Consider the following 27,020-nt stretch of genomic DNA (forward strand, 5'->3'; position numbering starts at 1 on the left):
GCACTAAACAACATTCCAGGTAGTAGTGAACTCAAGCTCGCGGCGGAAATAGAAGACAAGGTATTTCTGTCGCGTTCCTTCGCGAATAGGCGACAATTTGCTTTCAGCTTCTCGGCTACTGAGAACAATGTCACTAGGATGCAAGTCTTCGACGGTAACGTTCGTTTCTTAAGCTATGCTTTAAATGAACGCAGGAGACGCAGGATACTACGACGAAGATGGCCGCCTACACATTGTGCATCGGCTGAAGGAAATGTTTAAGTGCATGGACGTGCCGGTTATTCCTGCAAAGGTTGAAGAATGGATTCTCCAAGCGCACTCAGATCACATATCCGAAGTAGCAGTTGTGGGCGTACCACATGAGGAATACGGCGAGGTCGCTGTGGTTGCTGTGGTGCTCAATGAGCATAGCACTAACAATTGTGGCCTTGAACATCTATCTAGCAAGATCAAGGCCACCATTTCAGGTTGGTCCCTTCTGGAGCACTGCTCTATTTCTTTGTTACTGATATTGTCGTTGAAAGAACCATCAGAAGAAAATACTCAAACTGCGGATAAAAAATTCCGCACAGACACTTATGACTGCTTATGTGCAAGAATGTGAAAACATTACTGTCCCTAGGTGCATTGAAAACCACCCTTACGCACAATACCCACACACACACATGTGCGCGTATGAGACCACCGGGAACATCGTACGACTAATGGTTTCGTTACAATTTTGATAAGAAAATTTATTGCAGTGCAGTCCAAAACGGGTCTCAGGAAAATTAAATTTAACGGAAAAAACCATGGCTGTAACTAAATACCCAATATTTTTTTAAAACATGTTGAGAAATGAAAAGATGCGAGGACGATTTAATGGCAGAAACAGGACCAGGGTCACGGTAGCAAATGTGAACAAGTAAATAATCACAAAAGCTAGTGCTCAAAAGCATTGGCAAACGTGAACGAAAAACTGAGCGCAAGGAAATCAAGAAATAAAACATTACAGGTTTATTTATGTTGCGTCTGCAGTACATTATTACAATAATGCATTCGTACAGTGCCGTGCGTTGTAGGTCTTAAGGTTTTACTCGCTTTCGGACCGCATACGTATAAGAGGCTCTTAGAAGTCCGTTTGATGCACATTGCTCTCCCGTCCCTTGGCCGAGATAGCTGAAGCTTGTGCCGATGTCAAAGGCATTTTATAGTACGCAGGTCATCCATTATGGCTACAACACGCATTGTTTTGTATAATCAAACAGCCGGCAACTGTCACATTTAAAGCTCTCAGTGAGCCTCCCTACGGGATCCTTGGAGAAATCAATCAGAACAGCGGAATTCTCTTTGCCTCTACCAGTGACATAGAGTCTAATCATTCAGAAATCATTTCTTCCGTCTGGTGCCGCAGAAACTCCGTCCAATATTGCCACCACCGGCGTTCTACATAAAAATCATGCCGTTGATTCCCCCTTCATTTGAAAGTAGAACCATACGTATTTACCCCCGCCATGCGCGGCGGTCCTGTATGCCGGAGTGAGCATTTCACGTCGTGTCTTTTTGCCGTTGCGACAAGTAAATGCAACATGCGGACACGGGCACGTAAAACTTCCGCGAACGCTTACAAAAAACAACACTTTCTCATAAGCATCCACCGAAGCGCAGACAGACGATTACAATGGAAAGCTATAAAAGCTTGCACAGAAACTTCGTAGCTAAAGAAGTCTCTTTATTGTGCCACTTAGGGGATACTCTTAAACACATTGGACTAAAAACTTTGCTTTTCATCCAACTTTCCAGTATTTTGTTCTCCTGCGTGTTTTCGCACTCTTTTTACAGGGCTGCTCCTCCGCACTGCACAAAATGTTAAATGCGTCCTCGTGACACAGAAAGCTTATTTCCCAATAATTTTTGGAACCAAAAATGTACATACATCGCACGCAAAGAAAAAAAAACAGGGACAGACTACTTAACACTAAGTGCCTGATTTTTTTGGCATCACGTAAAAATTATATTCGAGGCACTTGATTTCGGGGCGTTTTCATTCGAAACACTGTAGTAGTTTTCAAGGAGACTGTTTCGATCAAAAGATGTGCTTTTCCCCATGTATCTGAATGCTGGAAACACAAGCTTCCGCCACAATGATTGCACGCCGCTGAAGGTAGAACCAGTAATGTTATGAGCCACGACTTCCGACCGTAACCATACAGTTTTAATAACGAGGAGTCTATTTTTCCGTTGTCCAAACTTACTGTTGCGGCGCCATGAAGTCGATCTCGTCGACGGCACCTGCAGTCTTCCATGATCACCACATTTTGAGTGGCGGTTTACTCCCAACTCAAAGCATTCAAGCTCCATGATGTAAGGAGTTTGCCAGTTTCCTCGTTAAAACTTGTTTAAAGGAAAAAAGCAGTTTTGTGTTGTCGGTAAATTGACTCCTCTGGGGAAATTTGTGCCAGATTTCTGTCCTCTGGGACCTCAGTCCTGTTCTAGATTTGCCGCATTGCAGGAACAAATGAGCATTGGTTTATCTAACGCACAGACTCTGGGTTGCTTTGAGATATCGTACTGTGAATATTGCTGAAGCGATCTAGCTGACTTATAAGAGAAGAGAATAATTGCTCTGCAATATGTTGACTAGCTATTACTCATATTCATTCTTATACACTCCAGGGCCAATAAGAAAACTCGTGTGATCAATCAGCACTATGGATCAGTTTTATCAATAATCCATATCAGCCAAATGATAGCTAATTTTAGTGAAGTGTATGATCAGACAACATCTATGCTGTATTCTAAACGCTTTTTACCTGGATGTGTTCTGTGTTGCGGGTGATCAAACATTTATTCCGCTAGATGTTGCAAATTATTCATGTACGTGTGGAACTGTTCGCGCTAATTGTTGCCATACTTCAACAAACTCGATGATTGAAGAGACGTTGCAGATGAAAGTTTTCGGCCCTCCGCCAGAAAAACGTGGAGTGAATTCCACTCATTTTAATTTTTCCTTCGCTTTTATATTCTTCACTCTTCTAGTAATGTAGACGGCTGGATGAAGAATTTCTTGGGGGCTAAGAGAGGTCATGATGAAGGCGCAAAATATATTTAACTCCACAAAAGCAACAACTTTTGGCAGCAGCTGCTATAAGAAACTGAAATATAGGCGTCTGAAGTACAGTCAGGCACAAAAGTCTCCGGACCAAGTGTTCCTCAAACGAAGCTTATAGCTCTACCATCAGAGAGCGGCTGGAGATCGCACTTGTGGAGATCAAAGAACAAAAATTTAACTTCCACCTCCACAAGTGTGGTCTCCAGCCGCCAAATAATAGCAAAGCTATCGGCTTCGTTAGAGAAACACGGGGTCCGGAGACTTTCGTCCCTGTCTGTACTAAGACTTTAGACGCTAAAGATAAAGAATGTGTGCTGAAATCATTTTGTTGGCAAGAAAGATGACCAAGAGAAAAACAAAGAAACCCTATCTTATTCTGGTATGTTGTTTTCAGAATGCAACGTACTACAAGTGCGAGGCGATGGCTTGCCAGAGTGTTTTTCTCATAATCGTAAGCCAACCCCGCTGATGGGAGACTTTAATGTGAAGATAGGTAAAAAGCAGGCTGGAGACCAGACAGACACAGGATGGTAAGGTCTCGTATTAGCTTAGATTTGAAGAGGGAACGGAAGAAACTAGTGAATCGGAAGGCGATTAATGAGTTAGAGTTAAGAGGGAAGGTAGAGGAAATCAGGCTCTCGCTGCAGAACTGATTTTTCGCTTTAGCTGAAGAAGACGACCGTAGTGTTGACACAATGAATGATAATCTCACAGCTATCGTTACAGAGTGCGCCTCAAAAGTAGGTGGTAGGACGGTTCGACACGATACCGGCAAGCTGTCTCAGGAGAATAAAGATCTGATTAAGGAACGCTAAAGCATGAGGACGTCTAACTCGGCAGACAGGATAGAACTAGCAGAGCTATCGAAGTTAATAAATAAGAGCAAGGTAGCCTGCCTACGAAAGTTTAACATGGAGAAAATCGGGCATGCTCTACAGAACGGAGGCAGCCTAAAAGCAGTGAAGAGAAAACTGTACATAGGTAAAAACCAGATGTATGCGCTAAGAGGCGAAGAGGGCAACGTCCTTAGCAATGTAGATAAGATAGTTAAAATAGCCAGAAGTTGTACACAAATCTATACAGTAGCGAATATAATCATCAAGTTACTGAGAGATGCGGTCGAGCACAGCACTGGGGCATCCCGCCAGTAACGAGGGAGGAAGTAAAGAAAGCCTTAGTTAATGGCTAATAGAGTCAGGACAGCCTTAGACTTCGATAAATCAAATGATCAGGCAGGCTTTCTTAAAGGGTACCCGACAATAGACCATATTCACACTATCAATCAGGTGATAGAGAAATGCGCAGAATATAACCAACCATTCTATATAGTCTTCATTGATTACGAGAAAGCATTTGACTCAGTGCTAACCTCAGCTGTTATGCAGGCACTGCGGAATCAGGGTGTGGAGAAGTGTTGTGTGAAGATGTCGGAAGATATTTATAAGGACTGCACAGCTACCCCATTCCTCCATAAATTCAGCAGTAAAATTCTAATAAGGAAAGGTGACAGGCAGGGAGACACGATCTCGCCAATGCTCTTCACTGCCTGCTTACAGGAGGTATTCCGGGGACTGGAATGGGAAGGGTTGGATATAAGAGTTAATGAAGAATTCCTGTGTAATTTGCGATTCGCTGAAGACATTGCCTTTCTAAGCCACTCCGGACATGAAATGCAAAGCATGATCAATGAGTTAGACAGGCAGAGCTGAATAGTGGGGCTAAAAATTAACATGCAGAAAACCAAAGTAATGCTTCACAGCCTAGCAAGAGAACAACAGGTCGCAATTGGTAGCGAGGTGCTGGAAGTAGTAAGAGAATATGTCTACTTAGGGCAGGTAGTGACCGCTGATCCGGATCATGAGAGGTTCTCTGGCAGGTTCTCTCAGATCATGAATGGCAGTTTACCAATATTCCTCTAGAGAAAAGTATACAACAGCTATATGTTACATGTGCTCACCTGTGGGGCAGAAACGTGGGGGCTTACAGAGAGGGTCCACTTTAAGGTAAGGACAACACAGCGAGCTATGGAAAGAAAAATGATAGGTGCAACTTCAAGAGAGCAGAAGCGGGCGGAGTGGGTGAGGGAGCAAACGCGGGTTAATTATCTCCTAGTTGAAATCAAGATGAAGAAATGGGCTTGGTCAGGGTATGTAAAGGGAAAGCGCGATAACCGCTGGTCCTTCAGGGTAACGGAGTGGATTCCATGAGAAGGCAAACGTAGCGGAGGCGGCAGAAAGTCAGGTGGGCGGATGAGATTAAGAAGTTTGGGCAGATAGGGTGGCCGCCACTGGCAAAAGACAGGGTTAATTGGAAAGGCGTGGGAGAGGCCTTCGCACTGCAGTGATGCAGTCAGGCTGATGGTGACGATGATGGTGATGAACTCCAGGTCTGAAAACTGCTCCCTAAATGAATGCCGATTTTATTTCCCTCCGAAGAAGACTTTAAGCAAATATCACCAGGTGCTAATATACAGGAATTACAGCCTTAGCACGCCAGTGTATATGCAAAAATGATATCAGTCATGCTAAGTGCACTGTTAGCCAACCTGTCTTCACGTCCTTTCACTTTAATACACCTACCCTGCCCCTTCAGAGCACGAAGTGGTGCGCCTTGTTCAAAATCTGTGTCTTCATGCAGTTTTTTTTTTTACTCTTTGCAGATAATATGGCTGCGAGTGCAAATCTTCATGGCGGCGTCTTTTTCTTGGATTCCCTGCCGAAGACAGAAACTGGAAAACTCCGCCGCGCTGCTGTGGTACAACTGTGTGCGACTGGAAAAGCATTTTAAAGCAATTGACATCTTCTTCAGTAAAAAAAAAATATCCTGCTCGTTTTTTAAGGCGAAAGCCTTTAATGCCTCATACTGTCGTTAGCAGACGCGTCGGCAGCCGTGTCGACAGACGCTGTCTGCAGCGGTGTCGACAGACGCTGTCGGCAGCCGTGTCGACAGATTTGGCCGCCCTTTGGCGTTACTGCTTAAAAAGAAACTGCGCCGACGGTGGGAATCGAACCAGGGCCTTTGGCATTTGAAGCGGAGACGCTACCACTCCGCCACGAAGGCTCAAGGTTCGAGCGTGAATAAAGACTCATCTAGTGAATGCATGGGTTTCATAAATAAAATAAAAGGAATAAAGTGAAGACAAGGAAAAATAAAAAATAAAAATAAGAAAATAATCGAAAATAAAAACAAAATAGAAGATATGAAAATAAAAATAAAAAACAATAAATAATAAGAAAAGGAGCAAAAATACAAAATTAAAAAACAATATATGAAAAATAAAAATAAATAAAAATAAAGTGTCAGGAAACGCTTTCACCTTGCAGCACTTTAGAGAGCCAATGTATCCCTTGATTTTTTTAACTAATCTTCTACTGTTACTTTCCTTTAATGTATTATTTCAAAGCAGTGATTATGCAGCTATGTAATAGTAATGAGTGCATGTGAATAAAGCCTTAGAAAGTAAAGCGTCAAGATCTAATGCGCTCGCTAAAACAAACTGCGACGTCAGCTTTTTCTTTTACAGAAAACCGCGCAAATGTGCGCTCCGCGCGAAGCGAAATTCTGAGCATTTTTTTAATACGTTGCTCATTCTTCAATAACACGCAACTGTAATAAAGCTCTCAGTATTATGGATTTAATGTGCGCGACGAAGACGGCGTCACAACATCGATGGAAAACTTTATTAAGCAAGTGAGTTTGGACCGTACAAGATCTCAGGGCCACCGCACAGCCCTCACATTACGCGCATGTGTCCAGGCCACGTAGGGCCATGGCACTGGCACCCCGGTTCGCACAGCGAAGTTGCGCGTCCGGGTCCTGCGACGCAAGGAGGGCCTCCCATTCCTCCCATGTACCGATGGCGGGCTTCCCTGCGGGGGAGGATCGGCAGGGCAGCCGAAGAGGATGTGGTCTAGGGTGGCGTGCGGTTCTCCGCAGAGAGTGCACTCGGGGGAAACATGGCGGAAGTGGGATAGAAGCTGAGGGGTATGAAGAGTTCGGGTCTGGAGTCGCCTCCAGAGGATTTGTTGGGAGTGGGATAGGCGGGGGTGGGGAGGGGGATAGAGTCGACGGGCAAGGCGTGCTTGTTGAGTTAGTTCTGAGAACGTGTGTGCCCGCTCCCTCGAGAAATCCCGGCTGGGGTCGCCATTTGCCCGGCAAATAAGTCCTCGGGCTATGTTATCGGCGGCCTCATTTCCGGGATTGCCAGAGTGAGCCGGCACCCACACGAGCTCAATACGCCTATCGGGATTTAGGGTGCACATTCTGCTGTTTTAGGGACCAGCTTTGCTCGATAGCGTAGACAGTTCGTTCGGTCGAAAAACCGTCGACGTAGTAGTAGTCGGCACAGCGTGTCGGAAACAATCGAGGGCTGTGTAAAAAAATTGTATCACGCAATTTCTAATTCTAGTAATTTATAAATGACTGGTATATGATATGCGATGACGAGCTAATGAAATCATTGTAGTTAACTGATTAATCAAAGAAACGAAAAAATGAAAACATTGGGAAAATTGGGAAAACTTTGATCAAACTGCTCAAAGTCCAACTGCAAAGCGAAACCCATTACACCATCGCGTCATACCATTAAGACGGAGGTTGTCTTCGCCAATTTTGAATGCTCCGTGCCTTTCATGCAGCAGCTGTTCGTATCCATCCGGTAAGCGGTGACGTTGCGGCTTCTTTGAATCACTATGATCAGCCAATGGAAGCGCTCCAAAGGTGGGAAGCGGAGAAGCGCGTAAAGTAAACAGAGTACATCTGAAAAGGGTGAAAAAAACCTCCATCAAAGCTTTTAAAATGCATGAAAAGAGGCTCGCATGATGAGAGACGCAAAATGACCGCAATGAATCCCACATTTATTACACTACGATATGCCCTCCCAGCAGTAAAAAATTCAGGGGCCACTTTGACTGTCTAAAGTGCGTAGAGGCGAAAGCGTTTTCCGCATCACTTTGCCTATGTGACACTGGTGACGACACCACTGAATGACGTCACAGCAATTGAGGAAGTAATGACATATTACTAATTAATGACTAATTACTGATTACTCACTCAGCACTAGTTGACTGCTAATTAATGGTGCTTAAGCTTCGCCTTTAGGAGTGGAACGCGACAGCGTGTTGTAGTGCTACCAGGGAGTCCACGGAGCGCCACCATCCGTTCGGCGCGATGCCTTGCCCTTTGTACGCAACGCTTTTTGCGGAAAGGGAATGGCGCTTTAATTCTCAGTCATCTCAGTGGACACCTTAACCGCACCGTACAGGAAGGAAGGAAGTGGCAGTGAAAGAAGAAAGAGGGGCCGTAATGAAGAAACTGAAAATTGTATTTGAGGAAACGAAATTACGCAGGAACTGTCTCACGTGTCTCAGTGGACACCCGTCCAAACGCGGACACATATGTCGACCAGCATGAGGCATTAAAGGCTTTCGCTTTAAAATAAAAGACTTTACTGGCAGTTTGGTATTTAGCCGACCATGGATATCTCCAGGAAGCCTACACATGTTGAGGAACGAAGGGCGACCTGTTTCACTGCCACCTGCTGTAAATCATTGGTCAGAGAATGAACGCTAAAATGCCATGTGGTCCACAAATTGTTCGACATCACTAAGAGTACTTTCCTCCCTTCCCTTACGGCGCGGTTCTGGTGTCAGCCGATACATGTTAGACAGATACTGCACCATTTCCTTTCTTCAAAAAACCAATTTACAATTTACCAATTCACAGCTACTTTTGAATGATTTACAGATTGCACCAGCAGGAAGACAGAAAGCACGAAGCAAGTCGAAAACACCAGCGCCGCTTAAGGAAACGTAAATATTCTGACTGATAGCATTTTCTTCATTGAAGACTTACTGATTCCGCTGTACCACAATAGCTTACCTGGGTGCGATACTAAAATTCTCAGCGAACTTCACGGCTACGCATTCAAGGAATGGAAACTGTGGACATTATTACGTGCAGTGAATGACTTTTGTTTCCAGGGCGACAGGAGTCGCCGTCGTGTCTTGTGATCGCTTTTCCGAAATCGAGCGACACTAGTCGCGAACTGTACTCTTGTATTTTTTGAGGGACTGTGGTCCCTTATCGTGTAACCATGGGGTCCAATAAAATTCTCTTAAAAGCAGCGGTCAGTGTCGACGTGTTATAGGATGGCGGCCGAGAAATATAGGCAGATTAACAGCGTTTCAACGATTTAAAAAAAAAGAAACTTTTGTTTACCTATTTCCTCAGTTAAGTTCAAACCACACTTAAATGGCCATTTTACCGTAAAATAACTGTAATATTCCTGCACCGCTGGTAAATTTCATGGACACTTGCATATTCAAAAATGCATACGCACCACACAACGAAACGTTTTAATCGCCGCAAGAGATATGAAAATCATACTTTCTGCCTCGAAATATCTTAACCGAACGCCTGAGGAGCATTGTTGACATTATTGTAGCTCCGGCTGTGCGCACATGTGTGCGCATGTTAGGTGCTAAGCGTACACAAACTGTATACCTGTACTGCCATATACCGTGCGTATTATATGTGTGTGCAGCGAACCTCCTGACGATATCTCTAGGCCTGCCTGTCTGATGCCCGAATCCATCGTATGGGGGGGGGGGGGGGGGGGGGTGCACACAACACCGGCTGCCGGAACTGCAAGTATCGGCCGGCCAAGAAAGAACATTATAAAGCCAAGAATGACAAGGGGTAACATGACTCCGGACACCCACAAATATCGAAAACCAGTGACTACACCGGCACTCGCCAAGGCCACCGGGGTAGAAGCAGATCGAGCTCTTTCCCACCATTACCGGTGACCGGAGGCGCCAGCTCGGGTCCTGACAGACAGCAGCTCGAGCAAATGAACAGGCTCAAGCAAGAACAGAGACGTGGGCAAAAAGAGGAGCTGGCCAGAAACCACTCGGGAAACCATTCGGGAAAAGGAAGTGGTAGAGCAGCTCGCTAAGAGAGACATAGAGCTAGACACCATAAAGGAGGAAATGGCGGAGATGAGGAAACTCATTAGCAGTAACACAAAACAGCCGAAGGTGGTCGAAAAACCACCTTTGCAACAATCACACAATGAAAGTCAGGCACCGCCACGTGACCCAAACGAAGGCAGAGATATTAAAAACGCAATGGATACGGACACCAGAGTCCCCGTCAAAAAACCTCTACCCAGACTGGGAAACACGGAAGACAGTACTCCCAAAAAGGCGGGAGAAAATACAAAGGAGGACGCATCAAGTAAAACCCACAGCAAGAATAGGTCGTACATGGACACGCTTTTGAAGCGGGTTGACGCTCAAGACCCTTGAATTGATGCCCTTACCGCTAAGGTAGAAGGCCGAACGTGCTGATAATCTCGCTGTGGAATTCGTCATGTTCAGGTAACGAACCTTGGCTTGCTTCCAGCAAATTCTGGAACAACTAGCAAACATAGAAGCCAGGATTCCCCCTCTTGCCGGACACACCCGCCCCTCGCTACAACCGCAGCAACGGCCTCTATAGGACGTCATGGCCCCTCGCCAAAAAATTAGAATCTGCCATTGGAACTGCAGATTCTTCCAGTTAAAAAGATGGAACCTCGAGGCATACATTCAAAAAAGCATAAACGCACCGGATTTAATCACGCAACAAAAGGCAAGTGGCACAGGCAAATTAAATGGCCGCTAGAAGTACAAAAGGAGCACAAACCCAAGTCGTTCACAGCCACGCTGGTGCAACGAAATCTGAAGGCAACGCAACACGCACTCGGAAACTCAAGCGAGGACTACGCTATGTTCCAAATAATCGCAAACACAAAAGGGGGCAACAGTTATTTATTCTGGATATGTGCAACTCGCCGAGAAACCGGCGCACAGGGCTGGCCGCTTATTACGAAAAGCCATTAGACTACCTTATAAGAAGCGAGTAGTAACCTCGGGGGACCTCAACGCACCGCATCCGGCATGGGGATATCGGACGGCCTCCCCCAAGGGAAATAAACTATAAACAGAAATCCAAAACTTAAGGCCCACGCTACTAAACAACCGCAAGACCTCACGAGGATAGGTAATAGCGTCAGTGTAGACACGTCCCCAGACTTGACGCTAGGCAAAGACCTAGAGGGTGAGAAATGGTCAAACACAGGAAACACCTTGGGTAGCGATCACTATATCATACAGATTGAAACACCAACCGGGCCGATGAAGGGGAAGCTGCGTGAAATGAAACTGAGACTGGGAAACTCTCCGAAGAGTCGGGGAAAGAACCGCTCCGAGCGAGATATCGGATCAAAATCAATGGGTCGAGACACTCAAAAGAGACGTATACAGACACACTACAGAGACCCCAAACACCGGGCGTGACGTCACAGACTCGAGGCTGGCCCACTGTGGGAAACCCACTAGAGCCTCATGAAGAGGTGGAAAAAATAGAAGCACGTTAGAAGACTAATGAAGAAAATATAGACACTCGAAAAACAGATAGAAGACTATACAAATGACCTTTAGCGTCAGCACTGGGGACAGATATGCGATGAAGTGAATTGGAAGCTGGGATGCAAGAATACGTGGCATCTTCTTCGCCACTTGCTTAACTTAGGACAAACTAAGTCTGCGGCACAAGTTCAGCTGAAACGATAGGTTCAAAAATACCAGGGAACGGCCGCAGACCTAATAGAGGAACTGAAGAGCAGATACCTTGACACAGACAAAGCGGGATCATCTCCAGTTTACCGAGGAGCAGAGAACACAGAGCTAGATGAGGACATCTCGATAGCGGATGTATGGAGAGCAATCAGTCAACTAAGAACCACGTCGGCGGCGAGGGCAGATGCTAACCAACAAAATGCTAAGGTACCAAGATCTAGCCTCGGTCACGCCAGTCACAGACTACGTAAATGAAATATGGAAACGAGGTAGCCTAGCTTCAGAATGGGAACATGCCAAAGTGATCTTTATTCAAAAACCCGGGAAGGAACTTGAAGTGCGCAACCTCAGGCCGATATCACTAACGTCGTGCCTGGGGAAGCTCATGGAACAGGTAATATTAAACAGACTCCAGAAATACGCAGAGGAAAGGGAGGCATTTTCTGAAACACGGCTAGGCTGTAGGAGCAAGTTGTCCACGCAGGACGTCATGCTCCAGCTCAAAGCGGACATCATAGACCAGCCCAACAAAGGGGCCCCAAAACTATACTGGGCCTCGACCTAAATAAAGCTTTTGATAACGTCAAACATGAGGCCATACTAACTAATCCGGCGGAGATTGCCCCAGGAAAGCCGAGCTACAATTAGGTTAGGGACTTCCTAACCGACAGAGCAGCAGAAATAAATCTAGGAAACATCAAGTCTGAATCTTTTAAGCTGGGATACAAGAGCACCCCGCAAGGCTCAGTGCTCTCTGCTTTCTTGTTCAAGCTGGCGTTGAAGAACCTACCGCCACTATTGAAGACCGTCGAATGGATAATCCATACGCTATATGCGGACGACATAACAATATGGACGCATACAGGAAACGATGGGGAAATAGAACAAAATATCAAATAGGCGGTCGATATTGTCCAGGAATACGCGGAATGGGGAGGGTCAAATGCTCGCCATGCAAATCTGAGCTTCCGGTGATTCGGAGGGCTAGGAAACGCGGTACCAACGCAGGAGACATTCTCGTACAGGTAAATGAGACTCCGGTAGCCAGAGTTGACAAAATCAGGGCCCTAGGACTTATAATACGGGACAATAGAAAGAACATAGAGACACTAAACAGACCCAGGTCAACAATTAACATGAAAACCAGGCTCATAAGGCGAATAGCTATGAAAAGACGGGAACTCAAAGAGAAAGATCACTGCCGAATGGTTCAGGCTTTTCTGATAAGCAGAGTAGTATACGCCATCCCCTACCTCAAGCTAGGGCTGGGGGAACAGAACAAATTATTTATTATTTATTTATTATTGATACCCTCAGGGCCAAAGGCATTTCAGAGGGGAGTGGTTACAAATTACAGAAAGTGAACAAAAACAAAAATTCAACATACAAGCGTCATGTTCCTGGTTATACAATTCAGTAAAAGAAGTAAGCATAATATGTAAGTGCAAGGTAATAGAACAAACAAAGGAAACTAAAGTAAACAAAGGAAATGGAGAATGATAAGTACATTTGTTGTGAGCCTTAGTATACAATGTTAGCTAAATTGTTACGGAAGCGCAGGATGTCTTGAATGCAGGCTGTCGATCCGGGAAGGTGGTTCCAATCTGCTGATGTACGGGGAATGAACGACTGAGAACAAGCTTTTGTTTCGTGCGACGTTATACCGACCTTGTGAACGTGATCAAGCCGTGGAGAGATGAAAGACGGAGGAGATATCAATTCATCGCGTAGATTGGGACAGTTGTAAAAAATTTTATGAAATAAACATAACCGTGAAAATTTTCGACGGGAGGCTAAGGGTGGGAGGTTGAGCGTATTTTTCATGGAGGTGACACTTGCAGTACGATTGAAGTTAAGTAGGATGAAACGGGAGGCGTTATTTTGTACAAGCTCGAGTGCATTAATTGAATTTGCGTAACTGGGGTCCCAAATTGCAGATGCATATTCTAGTTTACTACGGACAAGGGTTTTATATAACATGAGTTTTAGGGAGGTAGGGGAATTGGAGAAATTCCGGCGTAGGTAGCCTAGCATGCTGTTAGCGTTGTTAATTATGACGTTAATATGGAGCGACCAGTTTAGAGTGGAAGATATATGAACTCCGAGGTAGCGATATGACGTGACGGCCTCCAGTATGGTATTATTTAGACAATATGCACCTGTAGTAGATGATGTACGGGAGACACGTAAAACTTTGCATTTAGAAGAATTAAGTTGCATTAACCATAAGTTGCACCATGCAGATATAGCAGATAGATCATTCTGTAGAGCGCATACGTCGTTAGTGTGGTTAATTTCGCGAAAAATTACGCAGTCATCAGCGAATAAGTGTATGGTTAGAGGTTACGCAAGAAGGTAGGTCATTAATGTAAATAAGAAATAAAAGAGGGCCTAAGACGGATCCCTGTGGCACTCCAGAATGGACGGGGGTTGATGGAGAGGTGGCATTGTTAGCAGTTACGAACTGAGTGCGGTTGCAAAGGAAATTTTCGAGCCAGGAAAAAAGCCTCGGATGAAGGTTTAGTTTGCTTAGCTTAAAAAGTAGTAATTTGTGGCATACCTTTTCGAAGGCTTTTGCGAAGTCGAGGAAGACGCAGTCAGCTGTTGAGCGGCGATCAAGGATGAGATTAAGTTTATGCGTAAATGATGCTAACTGAGTTTCGCAAGACAGTCGCTTACGAAAACCGTGCTGCATGTCTGTAAAAAATGAATTTGACTCCAGGAAGTTCGCGATACCTGTGTATATTATGTGCTCCAATACTTTACATGGAATACTTGTCAAAGATATGGGACGGTAGTTAAGGGGTGAATTCTTGTTACCTGATTTATGGATTGGGACCACCTTCCCGACCGTCCAGTCAGCAGGCAGAGCACCGGTGTCGAGGGACTGTTGAAATATCTTGCAAAGCAGCAATGAACAGTAAGTTTGAGAACCCTTAAGAAATTTCGCGTTGATTAAGTCAGTACCTGGACTGGAGCATGGTTTAAGGAATTCAATAATCTTTTCACTACCGCAAGCTTCGATGCAAATGGGATCCATAGTTATGTAGTTGTAAGTCTGCGCTTGTGGAAAAATGGTGTTAGTACAATGAACAAAGTTATTACAGAATGTGGAGTTCAGTACCGCTGGGCATTCTGTATCTGGGATGGCAAGGCCGTTCTCGTCTAATAAGTTAATGGTATCGCTGTGGCTGGGGTTGACAATGCGCCAGAACTTTTTAGGATCAGTGGAAAGAATGCTAGGAAGTGTATTGTGAAGAAAATTATTTTTTGAGCTTTTAAGTGCAGTTACGTAAACGTCATTAGCTTCGCGGTACGCCTCCCATTTTGCGTTACTACCAGACCTTTTCGCAACTCTGTAAAAACGTTTTTTTCGATTGGACAGTCGTTTAAGATAGGAGTTGTACCACGGGGCTCTCGAGTGGGAACAGATTGTCCGTAATGGTATGTATGTATCTGTTAGTTCTTTAACTTTGGTAACGAATAGATTCCAGTTAGTATCGACAGAGCGGTCATCAAACCCGTTGCAATAATAATCGAGAAATTCGGCGAGTTCCCTGTTAATGGCCTGAAAATCAGCTTTTTTATAGTCGCGGATGTGTTTAGAAATCTTCTCAGCTGGGGGAGTAACGATGCAAATGTCAAATGAGAGCGATAGATGGTCGCTGAGACCAGGTAAGTAAGTGATTTCTGAGGCCATATCGGGATGGGTAGTCAGTATTAAGTCCAGCGTGTTTGCAGTGGTATTAGTAATTAGTAATTAGTAATTAGTAATTAGACGGGATTAGAAGGCAGGCACATAAAGCAGCCTTTGGGCTGCCGTACTGCACTCCTACAGAAAGTCTTCTTAAACTAGCGATCTATAACACCACCACGAAACTATGCGAGACACATAAATTCTCGCAAATAAAGAGCCTTGCAACCTCACCCCCGGGGAGGAAGATCCTGAGCAAGTTAGGACTACATAATGGAATTCCTTAAAGAAACGCGCAGGCAAAATTACCGTCCGATGTGACAAAATTACTCACTATAAAACCAATTCCAAAAAACATGCACCCTGCTTTTCACGAAGGCAGGTGCAGAGCAAGAGCAAACGCCCATGCAGCCAAGCTAGAAAGCTCAGAATACACAGCCTGTGTGGGCACGGCGAAATATGAAGGAGGCGACTCCTTTGTGGTGGTGGGCGTGAACTACTCGGGTTAAGCATTAACGGCGGGTTCGGTCAAAACAAAGAACTCAGGGACAGCGGAGGAGGCGGTTATTGCCATGACAATGGCCAGCACCAAAGCAGTCACCATAATTAGCGACTCCAAAGGGGCTATATAAAATTTCGCGCGCGGGGTATGATCTCCCAGGAGGCAGACCGAATCCTAAGACATCAAGACTGGGACCAAAGAGAGGTTGAACTAATATGGGTTCCGGCCCACTCGGGGAACCGGGGAGACGAGTTGGCTCACAGTATAGCTCGAGTTATGTCAGCCGGGCAGTGGGCCGGGTTGAGTCCTCAAATTTCACGTGAAATGCATTATATACTTTCACGACTACACCAATCAGTTTAAACTGGAAAGGAGGATCTATCCGCCTGTCACAAAATTCGGCGCATTTTAAAAACAAACAAACAAAAACCGCCGCGGGGGCTTTCCCTCTCTCCCGTTGGGCTCGCGCCGGCGAGACGCCGCGCGCACGGCGTCTCGCCGGCGCGAGCCCAACGGGAGAGAGGGAAAGCCCCCGCCGAGCGCGTGCCTCTCTCTCCATCGCCACGGCGTGCGCCGAAGGAATGAGTCATCCACGCCGAAGATTCTCGAACATGCGAGTCGGTTCTTCTGCTGACCGGAGGAAAAGGGCGTAGCCTTGCGTGCACTAAGTCACGTCCCCCTCCTCTGCACTCGGACGTCGGCGACGCCGCCACGACGGCGCCACGCTAGAACACGCTGGAACCTTCGCGAAACGACTCCTGACTCTGACCAATGGGGACGCGCGGCCAGTGAGAAGAGGGAAGGGAGACAGCACTGCAAACGCTGCGTGTATGTGCGCGCCTACTCTGGCGCGTTGAACAAACAGACGTGGAAGCGAGCCTATAAAAGAGGACGTTGACCGCTATCAGTCAGTCCGGACCGCCGTTTAAGCTTCGGAGAAGCGCGCCCGTTCGACTCCCGGGGAAAACACCACTCGGCCAGCCACGGACCAACGAGGCAACGTTCGCCAGTCTGCGGGACGGCATCGTCGTGGAACTCTGGTCGTCGGACTGCCGCAGTGCCCGGTGAACAAATTGTGTTTTGTTTGTTTATCTCTCTCTCTTGTGTTAGTGCACTTTAGGTGCAATATTGCCATTGGATTGTATTCTCTCTCGAGTTTAACTTTGCACGAGTTGCATTGTGTTGCTATTCAGTTTGTCTTTGTACTAGTGTTTGTGAAACCCTCTGTATCGTCTCAATTGCTGTATAAACTTTGTTTTGTTTTCTGAACATTTGGCTCCGACCCATTCTCTGGCTTGCGACCAGCGAAAGCTGGGCACCGAACGCCCAAAAACCTCTTGTCACTTGGTGGCTGGTCTCCGCTGAGCTTGCCACGCTGAGTCGAGGGCATCTCCTTCGAGTCCGAGACCGCTACCCCCACACGCTCTAAGGGTGTCTGGGAGCTTCCCACTAAAAGTGCGCGAAGTCTGGGTGACACCGCCACCAGACAAAAAGCTCGACAAAAGCCAGGACGTAACGTGGCGTAAGCTCCAGACGCGTCTTTTTTTAGCCCGTCGAGAGCAGCACACATATATCCAACACAATAGAATCCGACGCAAAAAGGCGCCGCCACCGGCGGACCAACTACCAGTCCCTTCTCTAGAGCGGTGGGAGGCTAGACTGGCCAGCTAAGACCCGTTGACGCAAATCCGGGAACCTGAGTGAGCTCACAAGGTCGCCGAGAGCCATGGGCTCGCAGCCACCTAGTATAATGCCCACTGGGCTCAGTGCTGGCAATAAACACTTTCCAATCCAATCCTCGCCTGCCTGATCCATTTCTGGATAGAGGTAGGCAAAGTGTCCGTGGCAGATTTATCTCTACATACTTTGGTGGTAAAATGTGCCCACCCACTGACCAATAACAATGTTATTCCGGGATGCTGATCTATAAAGGTGACTTTAAAATTGAAGTTCGCTCTAGAGGAGTATGATTCTTTAATTTTAATGACGCAAAGGAAGTTTTGTTTCCCTTTCGTCTTTGTGAGAAAAAGTTCCGGCTGCGTGGCTGATGTGTCGCAGCACTTCGACATATGTATGCAAACCAGAAGTACATAAAATGTAGACATTTATGGCGCAAAACAATTAGCTGTTTGCGAAATATTCGAGGTGTTCTAAGAGGTGAGCTCGTCCTTGTTGGCTGATAACCCTTCATTTCCCCCTTTTCAAGGAGAGATGTGGAACCGCTGTTCAAACGCATCTTAATTGATCGCGTGGTTCAAAACGACGAAAGATGGAATTGAATTGCTGGAACGATTCCACTTAAAAGAAAGCGTTTTTATTTTATGCAATAGTACTCTGCTATTGCTACTGCCATCATTTATGACTGTCCACCCTCTTTGCCTCAAGGTCTGCCATGAGTTCGCATGTGTCGCTAGGACACTATAGACAACAGACTGCAGAAATGGTTTAGTGGTTTAAACATTAGCGTCGTAAGCGCGAATGCTTTAAAATAACTGTTTTTGACACGCGTACCACCAGCGCTTGCCCAGGCTTAACGCCAGTTCAAGACGAATGAAATAGAGAGCGCGAGCAACTGACGAAGGCGGCGGTCAGACCTGTGACGCAGCGGTGGGCGCTAAGGATCTCTGTATTCGGATAGGTGATTTTTGGAAACTGAGCCTGGCAACGTTTAACGGTAGTACCTAATCTAGTCAGGCTAGTTTAGCAGTGCTGTTAGAGGAACTAGCGGATGCGAAATGGAAAGTTGAAGAGCTAAGTGGATGGATGGAAACAGCTTTATTACACACACACACAAACACACAAAAAAAATCTTCCAGGGTGGTCCCCTATTGGTCCATGAGTCCACGGTCTTGTGCTTCACGTAAAGCCCGATCCACCAGCCATTTCTGGCCGGCGGGCTGAGCGGTCCGCTGAGCGCTCCCCTACTGATCTTGCCGCATCATCTGGCCTTCCATCACTATTATCTAGGGCAAAAGAATCCCGCTTGAAGTTTTTATATCAGTTATTACACAACACCTACAGTATAGATGTGTCTAAATATGCATCCTTCTCACAGTCACGGCAATTCCGGCACAAGCATGCGCACACGCTGACTCATGCCGAACGAACACACTCAAGCATTCTTTCTTTCCTTTAGCCATCAGCGAATGGAATCAGCTCGATCCATCGATTACCATGTCGGACTCACTATCTTCCCTCACCTCAAGATTAGTAGAATGCAACAAGAATCAGTAAAGTACCAATAATCCTACATTTTACCAGATGACTGCCCAACAGCTACTTATTGACATCTCTTGACATGTTATATTTAAGGATGATTGCATGCCTATTGCCGCCCGTTACCTTCTTTTTCGCTTTGGTCTAGTTTTATTGTAAAATACTTCTGATACTAGCATGTTTGCTAGAATGAACGACTCCTGCTGTACTTGATTTCTTTTTGTTTCAATTCTGAATCTTCAAGGTATTCTTTGCTAAACTGCTTACTAGTAGTTATGTAACAATGTAAGAGTTCTCATTTTTGTTGGTCTGCTTGTAATTTATCTGCATTGTATTGAACCCTATATTGTACTGATTGCCCACCTGCTACGGTCACTTACTGAGACTGGCAGTATTGTAAATAAATAAATAAAATAAAAAATAAATATCCTTGTTTCGAATTTTCTGCCGCGTCGACATAAAGGATTTCGGAGCGGTTGCTGTATGTTTTCCTGTAATAGCTCGCTCATGCCTGCCGCCTACACTGATGGAGACCAGTGCTCATATTGCGCGGTAGGGGCTTCTGATGTATGTGATCCTGAGTGCGCAGATAAATCATGTAAGGTGTAGGACTTGTTGGGGTGGGAGTGGGTGGATTAAGACGTAGCTGTCGCAGCAGGCGTTGTCCTGTTTCTGTGCGACTCAGGCGGACTAATTGGTTGGTGCGCTGAGTCTCTATTAATTCGATCACTGTATTGTGGGTACCAGTGGGCAGGAGACGTTTCGTGCTAAGCGTCCGTGGAAGACGTAGGGCGGAGGTGACAGCCGTGCGTATTAGGATGTCTGCCTGTTGTGTTTGTCGCTTAGTGAGTATGTGGTATGGGAGGTAGTATATAATGCGGCTAATGATTAGTGCATTTGTCATATTGAGGGTCTCGCGTTCAGACAGCCCATGATTGCGTGCTGTCACCCGCCTGATAAGTGCAGCGATCTGTTTGGTCTGTCTTTCAAAAGCTGAAGGGTGGCGGTTGCATCGAGTTTGTTGCTAATGAGAAGGCCGAGAATCTTCACCTGAGGCACAAAAGGCACTGGATTCCCGTACATGTGCAGTTCAATCTGGGGGTCAGTGGGGAGGGGCTTCAGCTGTAGGAGTTCCGATTTATATTGAGAGCAAGAGAGGCCTGTGTTTGCGAAATGAGTGGTGGTGATGTCTATGGCACATTGCAGGATATCCTGGGCTGTTCCAAGGGATCCTCCCGTTGTACAGAGGGTTATATCATGTGCGTATATGGCTGTGTGGAGCCCTGGGATAGCAGAAAGGGCCTTTGCCAGTGGCGCTAGGGCAATGTTAAAAAGTAAAGGTGACAGAACCGCCTCTTGTGGGGTACCCCGGTTAGGCAGGGGTGAAGGCTGGGAGGTAATATCCCCAAGGTGGGGTTCTGCCGTGTGTCCCTGAAGGAAGGCCCGAATATATTGCCATATGCGGGTGCCGCATCCCGTGGTGGCTAATGTCGTGAGGATATGGTCATGGCTTATTGTGTTTAAAGCCTTATGAATATCCAGGGTCAGTATAGCTCGCGTACTGGCTGTACGGCGCTTGGTACAAAAGAGGAACTCTTTAAGGGCAAGAAGTACGTCTTGCGCCGAGGTGTTTGGGCGGAAGCCGAATTGAACGTTTGAGAGAAAGCCTGTTGTTTCTAGGAACGGTTGCAGGCGATTGAGAATGACATGCTCGAAGAGCTTGCCGACACAGCTCGTTAAGGAGATGGGGCGCAAATTTTTGAAGGGTGAGGGGTTTGCCCGGTTTGGCTATAAATCGCATGCTGGCATGGGTCCAGGCTGATGGGAGCGTCCCAGCTTGCCAGTAGTTATTAAAGAGCTCCGTGAGTTCCTGGAGGCAGACTTCGTCCAGATTGAGTAGTGCCTTGTAAGTTATGCCATCCGGCCCCGGCGCCGTAGAGCGGCGAATACTGAAGAGTGCTCGGCGGACTTCGTTTAAGGTGATGTCGGCATCAAGTTCTGGGTTAGGTAGAGGTAGATTGGGTGGATCTGCTGACTCAACGGGTGTGGGTATATAAGTGTCCCGTAGTTGGCCAATTACGTCGGGGCCCTTTTGGAGCTCTAGCTGTATTAGACGTTGTGTGCTTACTTGTGTATGAGATTTAGTGGTTGTTGGATCTAAGAGAGCTCGTAGGAGGGACCACGTGCATTTTGTGCTTAATGTACCCTTGAGATCGTTACAAAAGGTTGCCCAGTTTGCGTGGGCTAGCGTGATGTTAGGAGGAAAGATGAGGCATACACAGTACGGAGGGGCGGCCATGTACTGTGCTATCTTGGATTAGCGGAGAGGCAAGAACTGGGTGTGAGATTCCTTATCAATAAGGATATAGCTGGCAACATAGAGCAGTTTTCTAGTATTAACGAACGAGTGGCAGTTAAGCTAATTAGGCTTAATAAGAGGTCCAACTGCGGCTTGATCCCGGCCGCGGCGGCCACGTTTCGATGAAGGCGAAAGGCAAAGGCGCCCGTGCGCTATTCGATGTCAGTGCACGTTGATGATCCCCAGGCGGTCAAAATTATTCTGAAGCGCTCCACTACGGCACCTCTTTCTCTCTTCGTTCTTCCCCTTACACCTTCTTGCCTTCCCTTAAGGTGGGGTTTGTGTGTCCACTGAAATGTGAGACAGTTACTACGCCATTTCCTTTTCTGAGGAAAACTTTTTCCGAATCACTAGTTCCCTCTTCACTAGTGCACATATTCGGCTTTAACTAGGGACGACGACCTTAATGTTTAAGCAATGTACGGTAATCTGACAGCTATCATTACGGAATGCGCAGTAGAAGTAGGCGCTAGGTTGGTTCGACAGGACAGTAGTAAGGTATCTGAGGAGACGAAAGATCTGATCAAGAAACGCCAAAGCATGAAGGCGTCTAACCCTATGGACAGAATATAAATGGGAGATCTATCAAAGTTATTCAGTAAGAGCAAGGTAGCCGACACAGAGAAGTTTAATATTTAAAGAATCGAGCATGAATTAAAAAACCTTGGTAGTCTAAAAGCGGTGAAGAGGAAACTAAGTATACGCAAAAACGAGATGTATTCCTTCGGACAAAGAGAGGACAATATCATTATCAATATGGAAAACATAAATAAAGTAGCCGAAGGGTTCTACACAAATATATACAATAGGCAGTGTAATTAAAACTTTCTTCAGAGAAGCAGCAGCAAACAGCACTGGCAAGTGCCACCGGTAACGAAACAAGAAGTGAAGAAAGATTTAGATGAAATGCAAAAGCAGAAAGCTGCTTGTGAGGGTCGAGGAACAGCAGATCTGTTGAAGGCAAAGGGGAGATTGCGTCACAAAAACTATCCACCTTGTCTACGCAATGCCTTATGACCTCTAGCGTACCTGGAACTTGGAAGAACGCTATTACCATCTTAATCCATAAGTGAGTAATCCATAAGTACTATCTGTTGCCTACAAGGTATTTACTAAGGTAATCACAAATAGAGTCAGGGTGATATTAGAGTTCAATAAACCAAGTGATCAGACAGGTGTTCGCAAAGAATCCTCGACAATAGACCATAAGTACAAAATCAGTCAGATGATAGAGAAGTCGGCCGATTATAAACAGTTGCTATATTTACAGATTAGCAGAACAGATTACTAGATATAGCTTTTCAGTTTACTTGCTTTTACAGATTACTAGAAGAAACTTGAGCAGTCATGCAGTCAACCCGGAATTAGGGTGTAGAAAAGCCTTGCATAAAAATGCTAGAATATATCTGTAGCAGCTACCATAGTGCTCCACAAAGTCAGCACTTAAATTCCAATTAGAAAAGGTCTGAGGCAGGGAGACACCCTCTCGCCGCTGCTATTCACCACCTGCTTGCAGGAGGTATTCAGAGGCCTGGATTGAGAACAGTTGGGGACCATAGTTAACGGTGTCCCTGCAAAATATGATCTATGCATTATACAGGCAGAGCAGTAACGCGGGTCTAAAAATCAATGTGCAGAAAACTAATGTTCAACGGTGTCAGAAAAGAACAGCATTTTAGAAATGGTAGTGAGCTACTGGAAGCGGTAAGGGAATACGGCAACTGAGGGCAGGTAGATAGTGCAGCTTTGGATCACAAGAGTGAATTAACTACAGTAATAAGCATTGGGCAGAGCACATTTGGCAGGTTGTGTCGGATCATGAATTGCGAGTTCCCAATATCTCTCAAGAGAACAGTATAAAACAGCTGTATATTACTGGTACTCACCTATGGGGAAGAAACATCGAGGCTAACGAAATGGGTTCAACTAAATGAAGGGGCAGCAGAGCGAGCTGTTGGAAAGAAAAATGATAAATGTAACGTTAAGAGACCGCAAACGGGAATAGTGGGTGAGGGGACAAACGCGGATTAATGACATCTTAGTCGAAATCAAGAGAGAGAAATGGGCTTGGGCAGAGCATGTAATGCGAAGGCGAGACAAGAGATGGACCTTAAATGTAACAAAATGGATTCCAAGAGAAGGCAAGCGCAGTAGGGGGTGGCAGAAAATTAGGTGGGCGGATCAGAGTTTATTTGTTCATTTATTAATTTCTCAATTGCCCATTTAGGGGTATTACGGGAAGACTGGGTGGGATGTACGCCAGTTACAATACGGCGGTAAGTACGACAGTTCAGAAGCTTAAGGTTACAAGACAGGGTTAGTTGGAGATATCAGAAAATCCTATCTCCGGCAGTGAACATGCTGGTGATTAACCAGTAGTCATGCTGGTGATTAACCGCGAAGGTCTACAGATCTATCAATAAATAAGCAGCCCAAAAATAATAAATAAAAAGCCGAGGATCGAATACTATTCAAGAATCCTACTAGCCAGCATGTCTTAGCTTCATTTTGATGCTCTGCAACGCTTGCAATGCTCTGCCTAAAATAACTCCTTTTAACTGAAAAAGTCTGTTCTTTGTAAACTGTAGAAATTTCGAGATAAAATTATTATGTCGAAAGAGCGATACGTGTTTAATCAAACAATCAGGATCGCATTTCTAGAATGGATTAGCCAAGAAACGCCTTGCATAAAACAGCACACGCCTAAAGGAGATGCGGAATTTTTTTTTTATGTTTCACTAATACTAATTTTTTTCCCGCTCTACAGATTTTCAATGCGTCCACGACGGTCGCAAGTATGCAGCATGCCTCAAGGATGTTTTTGAGGAAAGTAACAATACTCTCAAATGCGAACATTATAAAGTGGGGCACATTTAATCTTTCATCGCCTATTTAGATCCACCCTGGATAGGTGCGAAACATTCAAAATGTGTTATTATCATGACTTTTGTCATTCGCGAAAGCTTTGTGTTGACATATTTTTCAGCGGTTAAAGACGGTGTGAATGGAAAGCGGCGAGACAACGGGTAATTTTATGCTTACAATAAATACACATGTACAGGCGCCCAAATCTTCAACTGGCGTGCGCGAGGGGCGACTTTTCTGTGCGTCAGCGCCATATGACGGAGCGAAGTTGGAAACAGGATGAGGCTAAGCGCATGCTCACAAAGCACGCTCGGCTGGATGCGTCGTCTGCCAGGCTGTTCCTTCTTAAGGACGTCACCCCTCCTTATCACGTTTCGACGAGCAGGCAGCGTGAGTAGGCGAATGGTTCTGCTCGTATTTTACGTTCCGAAGAACAGCGTCGCAGCAGCCAAGAGAGGAAAGAAAATTTAAAGATAGGCCGAACACGCCCAATCATGCGATAAGCCCGAGAACATGGATCGGTCATTTGTCACTTGCTTACGCGAACACTTTTTTTTCATCTGTATGAAGGGCGCTTATCAACTCTGCAGGCTTTATGCTTCAGCGTGGCGACGAAACTAAAAGGCCGCTGTGAAACTCAAGTGAAGCTGCTCTACAGCCGTATTCGCGGCATTTCGCGACAGTTATCAGAATTCCACCCCGTGTATCTCAAGCGACATGACAAACATAATGGATGTCATCGCAAAGGGACGCTCATAAATACTCGGCTTGTGTCACGCGTTATTTTTCAGGATCGTAAGAACTATTTTTTGTTACTGTCAAACGTATTAAAGCCCTTTGCCAGCAACTAAGTGAAACAACACAAGCTGGTGCCGTAAACCATTTTATTACGCGCTGCATGCTTGCTGGAACGCTATAAAACAAAAAAAAATGGTGTGGACCAATAATGGGCGCTCACGGGCCGATCAGTAGTGGGTGAAGTCACCGCCAAGCCCGACGACAGCAGACATGCGGCGTGGCAAAGAGTCGTAGAGCGCCGGTACAAGGTCGCTGTCGGCCTTCAGTTCTTCCCACTTACTTTTAATAGCCTCCCACAATTCATCAGAAGATGCGGTATGGAAGCCCATTCTTGACATATTGACTTTTAAAATGCCCCAAACGTTTTCAATGACATTCATGCCCGCGCCCTTGGGCGGCCAGTCTAGCGTCATCACTCCAAGGTTCTCAAGGTGCGCGGTCACTGCGTAAGCCGTGTGGATCGGAGAGAGATCATGCTGCAGTAGGAAATATCCATCTTTGTATGGTCCATCAAGCACGTGAGGCAGGAGCTCGTGATCAATGATTCCAATGTAGGCTTCGGAGCACAGCCGACCATTAATGCGGTGAAGAGGCCCGAGACCATCCTTCGTAACCACCCCCCACACATTCACAGATGTTCGGCCACTTGCTTTGACGTTCTGGACGTAGCGGGGATCATACCTAAAAAAAGGAGTATTTAATACGAATTAATGACAGTCGGTAGCAAAATAATGATATGGTATATAATAAAGCAAGCCACGCGACAAAAGACAAGTCTAATTATTTACCTTTTAGAGACTGGACGGTATACCTTTTGTTTCTGGTCCCACTGAGCGCAGATAGTGCTTTCATCTGTAAACGCGACGTTTCGCCGGTCCACTGCAGATGCTCTTGAGCGAAGGCAAGCCTTTTTGCTCTGGCACTGTCGGAAAGTAGGGGCTTCTGTGCAGCCGTCCTGTTTCTGATCGCTGCTTCCTTTAGCCGTTGCCTAATTATTTCGTCTGACCCATTAAGGCCGACGGTAGCCCTCATTTCACCCGCTGTTATGAAAGGGTTATCACTAGCGCAGGCAACAATCTGCAAGTCTTCTTCTTCTGTTGTTTTCCTGATGAGGTAGCGAGGAGCATCTCCGATCCTTTTTTCGTCCCGGTAGGCACGCGTGATTCTGCCCACTGAAGCCGCAGCCACTCCAGTTGCTTTAGCAATCTCCTTCTGCGATGAGCCGCCCAATGACATTCCTATAATTCGGAGTCTTGTTGCCTCAGGTATACGTGGTGGCATTTTGATAACTTGCGAAATTCCGCGAGCACGGCTGTGGAGCAGCTTCGCTTGAGTTTCACAGCGGCCTTTTAGTTTCGTCGCCACGCTGAAGCATAAAGCCTGCAGGGTTGATAAGCGCCCTTCATACAGATGAAAAAAAAAGTGTTCGCGTAAGCAAGTAACAAATGACCGATCCATGTTCTCGGGCTTATCGCATGATTGGGCGTGTTCGGCCTATCTTTAAATTTTCTTTCCTCTCTTGGCTGCTGCGACGCTGTTCTTCGGAACGTAAAATACGAGCAAAACCATTCGCCTACTCACGCTGCCTGCTCGTCGAAACGCGATAAGGAGGGGTGACGTCCTTAAGAAGGAACAGCCTGGCAGACGACGCGCCCAGCCGAGCGTGCTTTGTGAGCATGCGCTTAGGCTCATCCTGTTTCCAACTTCGCTCCGTCATATGGCGCTGACGCACAGAAAAGTCGCCGCTCGCGCACGCCAGTTAAAGATTTGGGCGCCTGTACACCGCGTGGACAGATATTCTGTAGTAGAATTGCACACAGGCTACCATTTAACAAAAATCTATTTAAAGTGTTTGGCCGTAAATGTATGCA

General features: G+C 46.0%; 1 protein-coding gene across 6 annotated transcripts in view; it reads left to right on the plus strand.

Annotated features, from left to right (window-relative positions):
• LOC149360184 (uncharacterized) overlaps positions 1–5,901 on the plus strand; it is a 53,833-nt gene extending 47,932 nt beyond the window's left edge. For 4 of the 6 annotated variants that reach the window (XM_089572199.1, XM_089572203.1, XM_089572200.1 and 1 more), the window contains 2 exons: positions 195–467; positions 5,751–5,901. In XM_089572199.1, coding sequence (XP_089428325.1) covers positions 195–467; positions 5,751–5,878 — 401 coding nt within the window. In that variant the 3' untranslated portion in view covers positions 5,879–5,901. Of the gene's footprint in view, positions 1–194; positions 468–2,252; positions 2,421–5,750 lie in introns of those variants that run through there. The other 2 variants (XM_089572201.1, XM_089572202.1) reach the window with 2 other exon arrangements.
• Positions 5,902–27,020: the final 21,119 nt, after the last annotated feature.

The sequence above is a fragment of the Amblyomma mixtum genome, chromosome 2 (assembly GCF_055824585.1).
Source record: "Amblyomma mixtum isolate Tamu chromosome 2, ASM5582458v1, whole genome shotgun sequence".
NCBI classification, from domain to species: Eukaryota; Metazoa; Arthropoda; class Arachnida; order Ixodida; family Ixodidae; genus Amblyomma; species Amblyomma mixtum.